Here is a 17,277-nt window from a genome sequence, read left to right as displayed (position 1 = left end):
AAAGCAGACGGGCAGGACCATGCCAAAACATCAGGAAATCTCCATCCCAAAACCTTCACTGTCTGCTTTATGTTTTACGGCTGTTTTGCTCAACTGGGCAGCTCCCTGCAGACTGTCAGGTGAGAACACCTGATCCTGCCCTACACAGGTCAGGGATGTAACATGCCTGGCACCTACCCTGCAGCCTTTCGGCAAGCAAAGGCAGATATTCCTAGGAACGGGTTGGGATTAGACAGCAGTGAAATGGGGATCGGAAGTGCAGCTTCAGTTGTACCCCCTGGCTCCACAACAGTGTGAGCTGGGGCAGGCCGGGGCAAAGGAGCCAGGGCCCTCGTCTGGGAGCTGAGTTTCGATAGAGTTGAGTCAGCCGGGAGGCAGACAGGAGCTTTGCATTCTTAATTGAGTTTTTTGGCAGCACTGGCAGGTGATGTCACCCCCTCTTGGTGCCCTGAGTGAGCCGAGCCCACAGGCCCCAGGGGCCATTGCCTCACCTGTACAGAGGGAGCCAAGCAGGTTGTCTGTTGCCAGAGATGAGAGGAAAGAGGGGAAGCTTGCCTCTGTGGGGGGCCTTCCTACTGCACATACCCTCCCCAGCCTTGGCACCGCATCTCCCAGAGTGCGAGTGTGAGGCTGGGAGTGACAGCTGGCACAAGGCTCTTGCTGTTGGCACCCTTGCCACCCATATCCAGCTTGGAGGCCTCCACAGGAAATGTTCCTTTCTCACTCACCCTCCCAACAATGCTCCCTGCAGTTTCATCCACCCAATAGCTCTGCATGTCTGAGAGACAGTAGTGGAGGTCCCAGGCTGAGCTGTGATTCACAGAGAATTTAACTTTGCTCCTTGCAGTCTGTTTCTGTGCCCTTTACTGTTGGCCCTCTGGACACGGTACCCCAGTGCCTTGGGTTTTTGGCTCCCACTGACTTTGAGGGGCAGAAGAGTTCCCCACCCCATGTGATGGCAACCCTGGCTCTGCAGCTGCTAATCCTTCCACTGCTATTGCAAGGCCCTGTGTGATGGGAGGCGAGGCTGTGGCTGTCTCTCCTTTGCATCTTGCTTTCCTCTCATAGCTGCTGCCCAGAGGGACACCGCCATTCTTTCCCCCAGTCCCATGCCACGTCTTTGCACATTCTCTCATCATTGCTTTATTCCTTGGACTTGCATGCAAGGAGCCAGTTGTTGAATGGGGAGTTGTACCCAGATCTCCCAGAATGGTGGTCTACCTGACCAGCCACCCCTCCTACCCTTGCGCTACCACCTGCTCTGTGGGTATCTCTCTTTTCTGTTGTCTCTGTGCACCCCACCTTCCCTTCCCCCAATCTCATGCTGTCTTCCTTGGGGAACAATAGTTACACAATGCCCAAGGCCACTCTCCCCAGCTCCTGGTGTATTTTTATCTTTTCTTGCTCACCAGCTCTGGTTGCTTTTGTCTAAGCACTGTGGAGAGGGAGCTGTCAGCTGGGCTTGGAACTGCTTTGTCTTCTTGGAGTGAGCAGAGAGGAGGCATGGCCATTAAGACCATTATAAAATTGGAAGTCTCTTTCTTAGCACCAGTATTCAACCTGCAGGGGTGCCATCCAGTTCCCTGCTTCCCAGAGGCTGAGAACTCTGGCATCCGGCTGTGGCTATGTGGCATCAGAGATGGGAACCCACCCACTGCCACTGGTGAGCTCAGGCACAGTAGCTGGGTCGCTGGCTGCACTTGTAAAGCCCCCCTAGGTCCCACCAAACTGGGAATCCTCCTGGAGAGAAGCTCAGCCTAGAGGATCCTGCCCTGTCACTCCTGGAAGAGTGTGACATGATCCTATGGGAGAAACAGAAGGCAAAATGCAGGGGAGCTTGGGCAAGACTAGGGAATAATTTAGACTAGTATGTGCCCCCAGCATCAGACTGCCTGGGGTTGAACTACCATCATGGGGAGGGACCTCAAGGTCATGTGCTGTCACCTCAGGACATCAGCTCTGAATTCAGAGGGGTTTCTTTACCTTGAGCACTCCCACCTTGGCCTCCTCACCATTGCCGAAGGAGACAGAGACTCTCTTGATATCCACACCCTTTGTCTTCTCCCCCTCCCAGCTCTAGACCTTGTCTGCTTGCATCACACCACGCAGAACACAGAGCAGGAAGGATGGCCCCTCTGGCCAGATCCTTCACGTGGCTTCCCATTGTGAACATAGCTCACCAGAGATGATGAATGCAGTATTAGATATAGCCAGTCTCCTGACTTGGGGCTACCTTTGTGAAGTCCCTCTCCCACCTCACAAAGTCACTTGCTTGCATTGGCATGGGCTGGACCACTGCCTGTTCACTAAAGTAGCACCATTAGGTTTGGTTTGAGTCCTGTGAAAAGGTGTTGGCTCTGACAACTGGGCAGTCAGTCCCTGTGCTGGATGGGACAGGAGGCTGTACCATGCTAGCTTAAAGACCATCATCTTTGAGTTGTACCTCATCTTTGCGTGCCTTTCTAGCCTGGTCAACTCCATGGCCTCTGGGCCCTACCACAGCCGACAGCTCATTCAGAGTCTGCATCCTGAGGCTGTCAGAAGCTGGTGGCCCTGCAGGAGCAGGGAGCTTGTCTTGGGAACAGGGGGTGGGAGATTTTCAGTGCTGCCAAGAGGACTTAGCTGTCCAATTCTCAGTCTCTGTATTGGGATGCAGGTGTGTCAAGCCTTTAGGTTAGTTGGCAAACAGCAACTTGAGTCTTTCTGTCGCTGTCCAGTGTCCCCTCTTGGTTGACTCAGGAATGGTGGGCATGGGGACTAGCCAAGGGGGTAACTTGGGAGGGCTCAGGGAGTAGGGGGTGGGAGTTTTTCTTGGGGCATGCCTCTTTACTTAATCTTCTGACCTTCCCAACTCACCTTTGGGACAGTAGCTGCATTTGCTGCAGATCTGGCTGAACCCCGAGGGATTTGAACCGGTATGTTTGTCTCCCTCTAGCAGTGCCAGCTGCCCAACATGCTCCCATGCCAATCACCCTGGTGGCAGGACCATAGTTGCTCTCAGCAGGGGTCCCTTTGTTGAGTTGAGAGGGTCACTTTCACTGTCAGTTGGAAGGGTGGATGGTGGTGCCAGAAGCTTTATATCCCACCTGGTAGCTGGCACAGGCTGCTGAAGGCATCAAACCCCAAATTTTGAGATGCCCCATCTCATCTCTCCTACAGCCTGGGGAGAGGAGCTGGCAGGGCTAGCACTTCCAAGGCTCCAAGTGAGCATAGCCCCAGGCATACTGCCCTAGGAAATTGGGGTGGTTTGTCCCACCCTTTTGGGTTCATTAATCATCCAGGTGGGAGCGAGGGCTTTCTCCTCCTTGCATCCATCAAAGGGCTAATGCCTAGCTGGCATTGTGCAGAAGGTAGGGTGCCCAGCTGGCAGCTCCATTGAGTCTGACCCCACAGAACAGCCTGCCCTTTTGCCTGGAGTGCTTGGAGGAACAGGAGCTGAGCTTTGTCCCCACCCACAGCAGCTGCATAACCACGTTGGGGCTTCCTGAGTAAAGGGGGCCGAAAGGGCATGCCTGCCTTGGCACTGTCCCCTGGGCTTAGCCTTCCCTGCCCTGTGGCTGGCAGCTCAGATGGCAGATTAGATTGGTCACTATGAAGGAAAACCCCTCCCTCTTCCCCACCCTCCCACCAAGCTGATGTGCCTGTGCCCCCGAGGAGATCCTGTGTCCAAAGTTAATTTTATATTCTCCCGTTACAGTCAAGAGGCAACAACAGGGAGAGGGGAGGAGGCTCCAGCCACCCTTTTGGAAATCAGGATTTCCAGGCCAGTTCTGCCTACTGAGCCACCACAGCCCCTGCTCCCTCCTTCTGGGATACAATACGGTTTAAGGAGAATCTGCCTTTCCCAAGGGTCTCCTCTTGCTCAGTTGTGACACAAGTGTTTCTGTCTTCCCTTTGCAGGAGGAAGAGAATGGAAACCGGGCAGGTAAGTGCTCTTCAGTAGCCACCCCTGCAGCTCACATGGCCTATACTCCATGTGAATGCAAGTGTGAGAGAGTGCTTGTGTGTGTGTGTGGCATGTGGGTGCATGGAGTGATGTTCGTGTGAATTTATGTGAGCATGTTTGTGCATGTGAGTTTGTGCAAACCCATGTGAGCGTGTGTGTGTGTGTGTGTGTGTCTCGTGGGTGCATGGGTAAGTATGTACCTGTGACTGTGCCTGTGAGGGTGAGTGAGTATGTGTGGGTGAGAGGTGGGGGGATGAAGGGAGCTTCCCCCGTCATGCTGTGAGATTGACCAGCACAGACTTCCAGTCTGTCGACTAAGAAAGACTAGTGGAAAAAAACCCAGATACCTGCTTATTTGTCAAAAACTGTGTAGCTGGCCTCAGTGAGCAGAAATATGCACTGTGGATCTGTCCAAGGACAGTGTGGCCAGGTGGGGTGGGGCGTGTGTGTGTTTGTATTTCTGTCATGGGGCTCTATTCACCAGCTCCTCTTGGAGTTAATGGCCATTGAGCTGATAACACCACCCTAAATATAGGCTCGAAATAAACTGGATCAGCGATTTAGCTGCAGCTCAGGAGGCCTGGGAAGGAGTTGGTAAAAATCTTGGCTTCCTCATAGCTGCAGACATTCACATGGGTGCTTGCAGTGAATGGTGATGGTGTGGGGGCATGTCTTGGGCTACAGGGGATGGATGCCCCTACACCCATACATGCAAGTCTGTTCCCTTTGCTCTCTTTCCAGAGGTGGCATTATTCTTTTCCAGTCCCCCAGCGGCCACCCCACTGTAATTACCTCAATCTCCCAATGGGCATGATGGCACCATCAGAGCAGAATTTAGTGAAGCCTGCCCTGCCTGCTGCTGGGGAGCTTGCCAGGGTGAGCTGGCACGTGACATCTGTTTCAAGGCGCAGTTTGTGAGGGACTAAGACCAGGGCAGCATACTTCATGTGGGGGTCCTTAAGATCTCTCCATGTCCCCACAAATAAGCAAGGACCTTCCAATCCACACCGCAGAGCTGATTCACTCTTGCCTTTCCCCAGGCTTTTGGGGGCTCTTGGCTGGCTCCTGGGGAGGGGAATCTGCTTATTCATAGGTTTTGGTGCTGCTAACGCTGGGATTTCAGCTGGGATCTGTGACCTGATGAAAGTTTATACCTCAGAGGCTATTGCCTTAGCTTTAACTTAGTGGAAAAGGGGGCAGCAGCATTTGGGTTGGGGACATGTGTGGATGCCAAGTAACCCCCCCCCCCCCTCCAGTGCCAGGCGGCAGGAGCTTCAATACATAAATCCTGTCCCACTTCACCTTGACTTTAGCTGGCCTGCAGCTTGGCTTTGGACTAGTTTTCTGCTTCCTTCCCCAAGCCAGTGCCAAGTGGCGTCCCTGGCATGACAGTGATGGACAGGCACTCTGCCTTCCAGTGTCCATCAAGTCTGTCTGTGGGCAAGTGTAGCACTCAGGAAGTGGGCTAATGTCACAGGGATGCAGGGCACTTTGGGCTGTCGCAGCTCATCCATCCTCATTGCAAGGCCCAAGTTATTTTAGTCTTGCTTGATGCCTTCTCCGTGTCCAGTGCTGCCAATGTGACCTGTGTATTCCAGTCCTCTCCTTCAGCCTCTTTATTACTCTAGTCCTGCTCCTCAGCTTTATTAGTGCCCTTCAACCCTGGCCTGCAACCTCCCCACTCCTCCCATCCCAGTCCTGGGCTCTCCATGTGCACCAACCACTCTGCAAATGCCACCCCCCAATCCAAATCCTGCTGTTCCTGTTTTGGGTTCCTCATGCGTGGCTCTGCCTGCTACTGATGATCAGCCTCCCTTGGTGTACTAGTCCAGGAACCCTATTGCACCTCCAGCAATACACCAAACTCTCTTCAGTCCTGTGGTCAATGGGGGCTGGGCCCCCAATGTCTGTAGGGTGTTATCTGAGGTCAGCGTCAGTGTTGTGAAATTCTGCTGGATCCATCCTGGGGGGATTGCCTATGTATTTCAATCCAGTCCTTGAGCATCCTCACTCAGTGCTCTACTGTTGCATGTGGTGCCCTTGCAGCCTTCTCTGCATTTCTGCTCACTCTTTACCCTTCTGGACAGAGTCATGGAGTGGTTTGGCTTCTGGGACCGAACTTAAGTTGGACTCAAATTCTTCCAGGTGCATTATTTGGTCTACTAGGGCTTGAGGAATGGGAATGCCCAGGGTCAGGGGGATCCATCCTGTAGACCTGTGGCTAAGGGTCGGGTGTCGGAGGGCAAGGTGGCAGGTTTGGAAATGGCTTGCTCATGGTTAATGGAGCTATGGATTGTGCAGAGGATGGGGCTAAGGCACAGCGCTTAGGCACTCCACCTCAAGGCAGGCGTTGAGTTAAACAGATCTGATGCAGTCAGAACAGATAGCAGTGCTCCCTGCTTGATGAGGAGCTTTCAGGTTGGTGATCCTTACTCAGTGCCAGGCCTGTGGGGCGGGGACAGGCTGCAGAGTAAGAACAGATGGAGGCTGCAAAGGCCCCCAAACAATGGGAATTTGGTGCCCTTTGGACTCTCTCTCACACAGGTCTTTCTGCCAGTGGATATGAAGTCTCTCTAGGTAAATACTGCCTCCCCCCACCCCAAGCTCCTTCCTCCATGGCTGTCCCCCACTCATTTCCCATTCCCATCCCATACCCCAAAATCACTTGCATCTCCTTGCCATGACCCCAGACCTTGACAGCTGTAAAGGACTGTGGGATGGTGATGGGTCAGGACAAAAATGATGCACCTGGGCTTTGAGTCTGGGGGGGTGATAGGAAGAGAACATGTAGTTCTGGTGAAACTCTGTAGTCATAGCCTGCTACCCCTTGGGACTGCTGACTCCGGGCTTTGTTCTTGCTCCTGTAGCCGCATCCTTTCCTCCTAGGAAGGCACAGGGCCTCCAGGAGTTCAATGGGGGACCCAGCATAAAATGAATGATCCGGGCTTTCATCCCGGGAAGAGGTGGTATGTCTCAGCCATGGTAGAGTATAGTCCTTTGGGAGGGGGAGGTGTTTAGCCTTGTAGAGCTATAGTGTGTAAGTATGATTCGGGGGTTGTTTAATTGGTGTATGGGTATGGTCTGTATGAAGTGTGCGTGAACCCCACAGTAGATGTGTGCAAGTGGAGTGTGTGTGTGTGCACGTGTGGGTGTGTTGCAAGGGGAACTCCTGTGATATGCTCCTGCTTCCCTTGCCAACCAGGTTGTCATGGTCCTTTTCTTTCTGGGAACAGGTCCCCAACGGAGCCGCTTGGAGCCCATGGACACCATCTTTGTGAAGAATGTGAAGGAAGATGGGCCTGCACACCAAGCTGGCCTCCGCACAGGTAAGTACGGGTGTGTGTCTGTGTTTTGGCTTCTTTAGCAGTGTGAGGGACTGGCTGCAGTCTGCCCTGCACTGGGTACCACTGATTGCCCCTTTGTGAGTGTGGGGAATCAGAGGAATCTGAAAAAGCCAGTGGCCAAGTGCTGCTTGTGGGGGAGTAAGGAGCTTGTTTGGGGAAATAACCCCCTGTTTGGTTTGGTTTTTGTCTCTTTTAATCCCATGTCTTTTGGTGAATGGGAGAAAAATAGTCTGTTTTAAAAACTCCAATGGCCACTCAAAACCCTGCATCCTTAGCTGGAGCCTGGCAGAACACTCTGCTCCAAGGAGGAAGATAGGCTTTTATTTTGGGTATTAAAAACAAGAAAAAAAAGCTAAAAACACTGTATCAGGGAGAGGCCCAAATTCACCCTCCCCAGCCTTCTGCAGGGCCTGTTCCTCCCAAGGTCCAAATCCTGTGGGGTAGCCTGTAAAATGTAGGGCCTGCTCCAAAACCCATTGGAATCAAGAGAGAGGCTCCAACAGAGTTGGGGTCAGAGCAGGGAATAGGCAGGCACTCTCCTGTATTGGCTGCAAAGCCATTTCACACAGATAGGAGGAAGGGAACTTAGGTCCTCCTAGTTCCAGCCAGCTCTTTCCAGGCCCATGCCAGTTCCCTCGCTTTATCTTGACTCCACTCAGCTGGGGAGCAGGGGCTGGTAATGGAGCTGAGTCAGAGCCAAAATTGTTTCTGAAGTGGCAATGAACTAATGGGGAGAGGGAGCTGATAGGACTTCTAGGGTGCACAGGAAATGGCTGAGCTGTAATGGATCTTTAGTGCTATCTCCATAAACCCATGCCTGGCTTGTGCTCCTTGTTGTCATCCCCATCCCTCTGGGGTTGCCTGCACTGCCCTTGTCCCAGCTCTTCAGTACTTTGTAAGCTGCCTTTGGGGTGCAGAGCATGACGGTCCCATCATCAGGGAAAGCTAGTAGAACGCAAAGCTAACAGTGAAGCCAGGGTGTGCTGCATCAAGGTGTGAATCTCCCTGTCCATCTGGAGGCTCCCAGGACCTTTTGGCCCTGAGCAGCATGGAATCTGTGCTTGGGAGCTGGCAGTGCCTTTTGCTGGCCAGAAACTGTGGGGCTAATGGAAGCAGGTGTAGGGTGAGGAGTGGAAACAGCATGTGCCTGTATGTCTGGGTCTGTAGAGAATCCTCAGCCTTTCCTCTTTATTGCTGCAGAGCATTTGGAAACCAAGGGCACCTGTGCATGAGTGCAGAGGCTGCCCTGATGCACTGGAATTCCAGCCTCCTGTGTCTCATGTATCAGCATCCCCACGCTTCAAAATGGTGATGGAGGCACTTGAACTAAAGCTTGTTGAATGAGCTTTAGTTCAAGCACTCCCACCACCATTTTGAAGTGTGGAGGCACTGATACAGGAGATATGGCAGTGCTTTAATAAGAGTGGCTCTTGGAGCTGCTCTGATGAAGGTGTCATCTCCCACACACCTGGAGCACATGTAAAAGTGCACCAACCGTTCCTGATCATGCCTTTGGATTCCCTACATTCCTTAGGCATCGATTTCCCCCTTTTTCCCTCCGTTTCTCATTCACTTTCTCTTTTGCCTCTCTCTTCATGCCCACCCTGTTCCCTGTTACCCAGGAGTTGCCAGAGTCTCTCTCTCCCTTTCGCAACTGCAGTGTTTTGGGGCTAGGATGCTTAAACCAGAAAATGAGAGCGGTGCCTCCTGAGATTGTTCCTATCTGTGATTTCTATTGCAGCTGACACTAGGACACTTTTCAGAGAGCTCCACTGTTCTCACCACTGGGCACAAAATAGTACAGACAGGCCTTACCTCAGAGGGCTGCCAGTCTGGGAGAAAATCATCCTTGCCTTTTTTTTCAAATTTGTTCTAGACATTTCTTGCCTTCTTCAGAGTGGGGACCTTGCACAGGGTTGTGGGTGGGTGAGAGGGGTCAGTCTCGTTGGCCCTTTTACATGGGCCGGTGTCTCGTATGACATTGTATGAATCGGTCATGTAGATTGTAGAGGACCATGTTGCTGCTGCCACCGCCCAGTGTTGACTGTCAAATGCAAGAGCATAGAACCTGGCAGCTTGGTCCCCTAGGTGTCGGGGGCGCCAGCAGGAACTGCTTTACAGGAACTCAGGGCGGGACGGCTTTTGCCCAGCTAAAATCATCAGGAAGCAAAAGGGAAGGAAGGCGATGAGTGCATAAGATCCTCTGGGCCAGATGTCACCTGGCATAGATTAGCACAGCTCTGTTGACAGTAGTGGAGCAGCACTGACTTACACCAATCAAGAGCCCCACCAGGAGCTTAGAGTGGTGCCAAGAGAGGCTGCTATCACCTCCGTGAGTTGTATTTGGCTGTCTTGCACCAGGCACTCATTAGCTCTGCCAGTGTCAAGGCATTGTGACAGCTGCAGAGGGGAACATGTCTGTACAACAGACTGGAACAAGGAAACTACATATGTGCGTGCAGAGGAGAGCAGGTTCTCTAGGGTCATTGGTGAGGACAGATGGGACCTCTCAATGTGCTGAGATGCACTGACACTCCTGGGGCATGGTTGGACCTTTTATTGAGTGGCATGTCTTTAAGGGGTGTCTTGTGTTGCTGTGGTTACTGCAGATGTTTTCGCTCCCTGCCCCCACCCCCCCATTCACTCCTGTGGTGTTCCCCTTCTTCTGCAGGAGACCGTCTTGTCAAGGTGAATGGGGAGAGCATCATTGGGAAAACCTACTCCCAGGTCATAGCACTGATCCAGAACAGGTGAGTTCACTCCCCACTGGGTACAGAGCAGGATACATATCCTGGGGAGAGTTCATGGGCTGAAGTTCAGTGACCCTGAGGGGCTGAGACCAGAATATTCACACTCACATTAGGTTGCTAAGACCTCAGTTTTCCCAAGTGCTTGGTGATTTAAGGGTAACCAGTTTGAGACCTCTCTGGCCTGATTTTTATCACATGCCAAGCACTTGCTCCTGGAGGAGGTCTCAAGTCAAGTCCATAATCCTAGAATTACAAGGATGGAAGGGATGTCAGGGGTCTAGTCCAACCCTGGCACAGGTGCAGCAGGCACTTGTCCTCAAGCATCTCCAACAGATGTGCAGCCAGCCTGTAAGGCCTATCCAGTTGCCAGAAGTCACCAGTCACTTTTGAAAAGTCTTGGTCCTGAATCCATATTTAGGTAGTCTCAATTGGTCTTGCTCCAGTGGCACTGAATACTCAGCAGCCGGCACTGAGCTATGGACTCTGAGTACCTCTGAAAACTAGGCTGCCTATTTAGGGTGCCATCATTACAGATTCAGGTGCCGAATTCTTAACCCAAGTTTAGAAACGTTTGTTTTGTCTGATTGGATAGTAGGGGTGGACTGGTCAGAAGACCTGTCTCATTACAGCTGGGACTAGGCACCTCAGAGAGGGTCATGACCATAGTTCTTTTATCTATCTCCCTGGCACCTAGGAGATCTTCATGAGCCACACACATGGCATAAGACTTGGGTGTACGCTATTTTGTATAGGCATTACATAGCTCCAGCTTTACCATCCCAAGGGCTGCATTGAGAAGGAGTATCTTATCCCCAGCATACTTGGCTGCCCCTCCATTTGCTTTACATTTCTTCTTTCCCAGTCCTTCAAGAGGAGTGAGCTTCAGGAGCTCAGGTGCTGCCACCTTCAGGACTGGACTGCATTCTCCAGGCATTTGATGGGCATTTTCCACACTATGTACTTGCAGGGAGAATGTACGTTTGGCCTGAGGAGGGACAGCCTGGGGAGGGCGCCTCAGGTTTTCAGAGCAGCTGTAGGCACCAGGTAATTATGGCGGGTGCTAGCAGCCGCTTCCCATGTAGCCAAAAAGTCATTAAAGCAGCTCCATTCCCCAAGACCTTTGCCTTGAGGTATTACCTAAGTGGCTGGATCAGAGAAATCCAGCATGAATATGAGCCCCTTGAACATACCACCCCACACATGGCCTTGGAAATACCCTTTGGGTGCACAGATCCATGGCAGGCTGGTTTCAGGAAACCTTGTGTATCTTCTTCTATTGGGATTAGTGGTGCTGTTGCTGTTGCTACAGCAGTAGAAGGGTGTTGGGGTATAAGAGTCTGGTTACGGCTGAGCCAGCCTATATGGCAGAATCCACCCGCCCTTTGTGTCTCCAGCATGCTTGTTAAAAAGGCTGGGGGAAAGCCAACATGCCTCTCTCTTTACAGCAGTGATTTAATGAATGACCTGGATTTGTGTGCATCGCACCATCTAATTACTAATTAGATTACGTATGAGACAAAGCTGACCTGGATGGCTCCTAAGTATAGCAACTGGGGAATGAGCCAAGCAAAAATGATCTGGATATGAACTCAATATAATACATGGGCCTGGGCATTAATATGTATTTGGAAAAATATCAAGTGGCATGTCCTGGGGTAGTTGTGAGAGGGTGGGGGTGGGAATAGTGAGTACCAAACTGGGCTCTGAAGCTGAAGTGTAGCCACCTTGGGTTCATGCAGAGTTTCTTCTTGTGGCTTGTGCTTAGTGTCTGTTGTGCTCATGGTTTGTTGAGGAGGAAATACGCACCTTGGTGGCTGGGGCTGCCTGTAAGAGAGAGGCAGCCCCAGCCTCTTGTGGCTTGAGCAGGATGTGGGAAACCTAAACTCTCAGTTCTGGTCCTGGGTCTCAAGTGGAGTATGACTTAAGGGTTAGAGCAAGGGCACAGGGAGCTGGGACACCTAGGTTCCATCCTGGTTTCTAGGGGAGAATGTTGTCTAATGGTTAGAGCAGGGGGCAGAGAGGACTCTTGACCCCAGCCTGCTCTCTGGGAGGGAGGGTAGTCTGATGGTTAGTCTGAAGCAGGTGAACTAGGAGTCAAAGCTCCCTGCACTTTTACTGACCTAGGGTTAGCAGTGGTGACTTCTGCAGAAATGAGCTTGGAGGAGGTAGCGGGTGCTGCGGGAGGGAGGGAGCTACAGGTGGAGAGAGTGTCAGGGATAGGTGATGGGAGTCCCAGGGGTAGAGCAGACATGTCACAGCAGGCACCTGTCTGAGTCAGAAGGCAGCACATTCCTGCCCAGACCAGGCCTTGGCCTTGGAGCTGGTACTGACACGTGGCCCCATGCAGCAAATGGGTGGAGCATACACAGATGACAGGGGCTCCCCTTTGTCACAGATTGGCACTGCTTTTAGAGGAAGCCTTGCCTCAAGAAAGAGTCTTATTTGGTCTCCCTTTTATTAAGAAAGGGAAGTCATCCCTGGCTTGGCATCTCAGGGGGCAAGCCTGTGGCTCAAGATTTTGGCTTATCTTTGTCCCTGACTTCCCTGGTGATCCATAGCACCCTTGCCTCAGACAGCTCCTTCTTTTTGGTTAGCTCCCAGGAAAGCTATGTTCTCTTTTTCAAAGGGCTGGGGTGGGCATGAAGAGTGCCGACATCCCACAGCCGACTGCTTCAAAAAAACTAGTCTATACTGTGCCACTGCAGTACCCTTTGTCCTTCCTTGGACTTTGTTCTCTCCTCCCAGGTGCTATTCCTTTCTCTCTCTCTCTCTCTCTCTCTGTCTCTGTCCTCCCTGGGACTTTCTCTTGGTCATCCCTGAAACACCCTTTCTCTACTCCCCAGCTCTCTCAGAGCCTTGGTCTTTTTCTGGCCCACACAGTCACACTCCCAACAATGTTGTTACAAAGCTATAGTATGAATTTGGGGACGACACTTGCCCAATATAATGAAACCTACAGTCACAGGGAACTAATCAGAGAGCAGTCTCTGCGAACTGCTGGTAGGCCCAAACTGCTCTCTTCTCCTGGGGTGAAAAGGGCAGGCAAGTTATCCTGTGTATCGAACTATTTACAGCAACTGTTTACATCAACATGTGCTCACACTGATCCCCTTCCAAGTGTTCGTTACAAAAAGCTCAGCCTCTAGGCATTGAAACCAACTCCTTTTTGCTTCCCCAGACCTGAGGCTTTCTGGGTAGGAAAATGGCCCACTGGGGTACCCGGCTGCTGCCATTCCTTCTGTGGCTAACTTGCTGTGCGCTGGACTCCCAGCGCTAAAAAGCACAAGCCTCAGCCACTAGGGCTAAAGGGGTGACTCCCCTGACTGCATGTTAGGTTGCAGGTTTCTGTAGCTGTTCTGGGGACTATGGGGGAACTTTGTCCTGTACACAAAGTAAGGGCTGTAGGAATGGATTTGACCACCCAGTGCCCAAGATTGACTGTACCTAGGGCTTGAGGGGTTGTGCGTAGCTGGGGAACTGAGCCGGAATTTCACTCCAAGTGTCCCAGGAGCCCAAGCTGTGCCTTAATCCTGAGCCACAGGCACTGCAGTAGCATTTTGCAGCCATCCCAGAGATGCTCAGCTCCCAGAAGTCCCTAGGGACAGATGGTGACAAGGCAGCTGGGGAAAAGGGGAATCTCAGGATTCCAGAGATAGCAGCTTGGATCCCTTTCATACCAATGGGAATCCTGAGCTGCCCCAGCTGGGTCGCTTTGTGTTGATGCTGCTGTCAAAACCGGTTTAGCTCCATGTCTGGTTCTCAAGGAGATCCTGCCACCAGCTGAGGGAAACATCAGGCTCGGTGATGGGAAGCGGTGGCAAAACCCAGCTTGTAGGACTCCTGGAGTCCTTACCAGGAGCCTCTTTAATGTCTGCAGACTGTTACCTGTGGAGCCAGTGAGGCTACCTCCTGCTTCCCAGTCAAGAGTGTGGGCCCACATTGGACATGTTTGTGGTGGGCCTCTGGAACATAGGACAGGGGTGTCCCAATGCCTGGTGGCTGCCACTACTCCTTGTTTGCGCAGGGATGTAGAGCCTGTATATGATAGACCATTGGTGTGCCTGTTGCATCTGATATGCTGACACTGCCTTTCCCTTTCTCTGCAGTGATGATGTGCTGGAGCTCTCTATTATGCCCAAAGATGAAGACATTCTTCAGCTGGTGAGTCCTTTGCTAATGAGAACTCCCCCTTCTCTCAGGCCAGGGGCAGCTTTCCAGCCACTTTCTCAGGAAGGGGTTATTCTGAGCTTTCCAGCCACTTTCTCAGAAAGCGGTTATTCTGTGCTTGGAGCTTTTCCCTCTGCAGGGGTGGGAACTAGTCTAAGGCACGTACTGGCACCCAGACCCTGCACTGAGCCCTGTGCAGAGCACTGACATGCAGGGAAATTCCAAGGGTTGTAAGCTGCGCTGCACTCCAGGATTCCAGGAAATGTTTCACAAGTGGCTGCATTGGGCCTCTTGAAGGAAGTTGTCGCTTAAATTTGGCAAGGATGTGGCTTAACTCAGGGATGTGTGGGCTGCATGGACAGTTTGCCAGGGGAGATGTGAGAAGCTGCACGTCACTGAAGTCCTGTCACCCTCACCCTAGATCATAGAGGAGCAGCAATCAGAGGGAAGGATAACATTTTCGAGCATGCTGTGCTCTTCCATGTACCCCCCTCTTCCCTATTGCATGCTGAGACTAGTAAATCTCCACAGAGTGCACTTCTCCATGAAGGACAAGGGCACACATGTCATGCAGTGGCAGCTATTTGGACTGTACTCTGACCCCTCCTGCTTTGTGCTTACGGTGTAGCTGTAGTGCCAGTCAGATGTTGCACCTGAGAAGGTTGGCAGAGCCTCCAAAAAACTAATGGGATGCTGAGTGGGGCTGAACATGTTTTCTCAGGCTTCAGTGAGTCTGCTCTGGATGCAGCTGATTGCAGTGTGAGGGTTATCTGGACAGTGCTAGCACTGAAGGTTTATTTGGGTAGATTAGCTGTAGCTGTTGGTGAAGATGGTGACCTGGGAAAACTCTGTGTGTGCAAAGTCCTCTGAATCTGGACCCCTCCTTGGATCAGAAGTAAGGCAGATGGTGTTGGAGGCCAGGTCTTTAGACACCATTTGTAATACCAGCCCATTGTGATCTCAGTCATTCCGGCCTAGCAAACGCCAAGCATCAGCATTTGGGAGCTGCCCTTGAAGGTGGTGTATTCTTTTTTCAGGCTTCTTCCAGGGCTGGGTAGGAAAGGCTGGATGCCTGCTATTACATTCACTTTGGAGAGGATGTGTGGGGTCCTTGCAGCTCATCCTGTTTCAAATCCATACCCTTATTCTGCCTTGGACTTACCCTTCCTCCTAGTGCTGGCCTTCACCCCTCTTGCAGCAGCTGCAAACATCCCCTGCCTTGGGAGAGTGGACCAAAATGCAACAAAGGGAGGGGAACTTGGGTGGGATGGAGGAGGAGGGCAGGGTTTGAGTAGGGAGAAGGAATCAAGCCAAGCCTGGTTGTAACAGTGGCAGGGCAGGGTGTGTTGGGCTGGGCATGGTGCCAACGATGAAGGTGACACTAGCTGAGTTCATACTTGCAGATTCTTGTCTGTGAGAGGAACGGTCCACTGCCAAGGGCCCTGGGGCCTTCTCCTCCACACAGGATCGTTCCACTGAGATCTGCGCTAGCTTGTTAGGCTGGATGTTGGAATGGCTGGAGGACTCCCTGGCTTGTGTGAGGCAGCATCTCAGGTGACAGGAATACAAGGAGGGTCCTTTCTGACCTGAGAAACCCATCATCTCTGGGGGTCAGCATGATCCATGTCAGGGGAGCCTGGGAGCTGCTGTCTCACAGAAGGGGACACAGAGTCAACCCAGCCCAGAGCCCTGGTGTGTTGGGTTTGTTGTTATGATGCCACAAAACAGAGCCAGGCTGTGGTGACACAGGACCCTTCCTCTCTTTGTCCCCCCACTCTTCCCCTTGGGCACTGGGTGTTGGGGAAGGGAGGGTGTCTCCTTGAGCAAGAAAATCCTGGCTGCCCTGGTGCATTTCTCAAGTGTATTTCCACCCCTTGGAAGCTCATGTGTGTGTCAGGCGGAATGGGAGGGGATGTGGGAGGAGAACTTCTGTGATCCACATCTACCTCCTGGACCCAGATAGAGCAGAGTACCTCAGACTGGCCCAGGGACTGTGTGAGAGTCATGACCAGGGCCCCAGAGTCCCACGCTGATCCAGTGCCCCAGCCTGCATATCTCTGCTGTGTATTGGGACAGAGTCCACTCCCAGGCCATCGCTCTGCAGTATCTGGGATACAAACCCCACTGCTTCAGTACATCAACAGCCACTAGCAGCCTGAGGTCAGGAAGAAACTGCACCCCCTCAGCATTGCCATCAGCAGTGTTATTTATTCAAGAGGAAGTGGGGCCTCTAGCACTTGAATTGGAGCCTCGTTCTCCACACCTCATAAGACAGATTCCTTGCTTCCTACATTTGGGATTGAGAGTGCAGTGGGAAACTGAGGCATAGAGAGAGGAATTGACTTGCCCAAGGCCCCACTGTGGCTCAGTGGCAGAGCCAGGCACAGAGCCCCTTTTCCCCTTTCTGGGAAGCTGCTGGTGCCAACCCCGTGCCCACCAGGTGAGACAGATCCCAGCTGTGATCAAGTGTTGCCCTTTCCCTGGAATTGCCCCAGGGATGGATTTGGCCCAGTGCTCCTCAGCATGCGGCAGGGTGGGCAGGGTGCCTGCATGTTTGTTCATAGTGAAGGATTGTTAACACTGAGGGAAAGGAGATTTTCCCTGTCTTGGAGGGATCCAGCCCACTGGCAGCAGAGGGCAGCAAGAGAGGAGCCCCAGGGACATGTAAGCAGCTGGATGCCAAAGCTTCATTTCCACTGCTTGGATTCCAAAGAAACCTTTGTGCGGGTTCCCCCGGCCGGGTTGCTTGGAGGGGTGTGTCGGCATTCCTGTGGTGTGCAGCCGGCCCCGGCAGCCAATGGCAGGCCTCACCCCCAGGCACCCTGCGTCCCGGCAGTGTCAGAATCCTCCTCCCTCCCACCTCGGGACGTCCCAGGCCAAAAAAACCCCAAACAGCTTAAAAGGAAAAACTGAGAAAGAAAGGAAATGTTAGTCTGGGCCATCCCTGCTCTTGGGGTGGAGAGAAGGACGGGAGCAGAGAGCCAGAGAAGGAGGCTGCTGAACAGAGAGAGGTAATCATTGCAGTGTCTGCGGGGGGGGGGGGGGGGGGGGTGTCCCCAGGGAAAAAAAA

The 17,277-nt window shown here is 52.5% G+C and overlaps 1 protein-coding gene across 4 annotated transcripts in view; it reads left to right on the top strand.

The window, feature by feature from the left end:
* ARHGAP23 (Rho GTPase activating protein 23) overlaps positions 1-17,277 on the top strand; it is a 114,395-nt gene that overhangs the window by 33,416 nt on the left and 63,702 nt on the right. For 3 of the 4 annotated variants that reach the window (XM_019507751.1, XM_019507758.1, XM_019507743.1), the window contains exons 3-6: positions 3,901-3,925; positions 7,180-7,272; positions 9,962-10,040; positions 14,147-14,201. In XM_019507751.1, the coding sequence (XP_019363296.1) occupies positions 3,901-3,925; positions 7,180-7,272; positions 9,962-10,040; positions 14,147-14,201 (252 nt within the window). Of the gene's footprint in view, positions 1-3,900; positions 3,926-7,179; positions 7,273-9,961; positions 10,041-14,146; positions 14,202-17,090; positions 17,219-17,277 lie in introns of those variants that run through there. The other variant, XM_019507767.1, reaches the window with a different exon arrangement.

Source organism: Gavialis gangeticus, unplaced genomic scaffold, assembly GCF_001723915.1.
Source record: "Gavialis gangeticus isolate Ggan-Ray unplaced genomic scaffold, GavGan_comp1, whole genome shotgun sequence".
In the NCBI taxonomy this organism is placed as follows: Eukaryota; Metazoa; Chordata; order Crocodylia; family Gavialidae; genus Gavialis; species Gavialis gangeticus.
The sequence above is the reverse complement of the archived record's forward strand: the minus strand, read 5'-3'. Positions and strand labels throughout refer to the sequence as shown.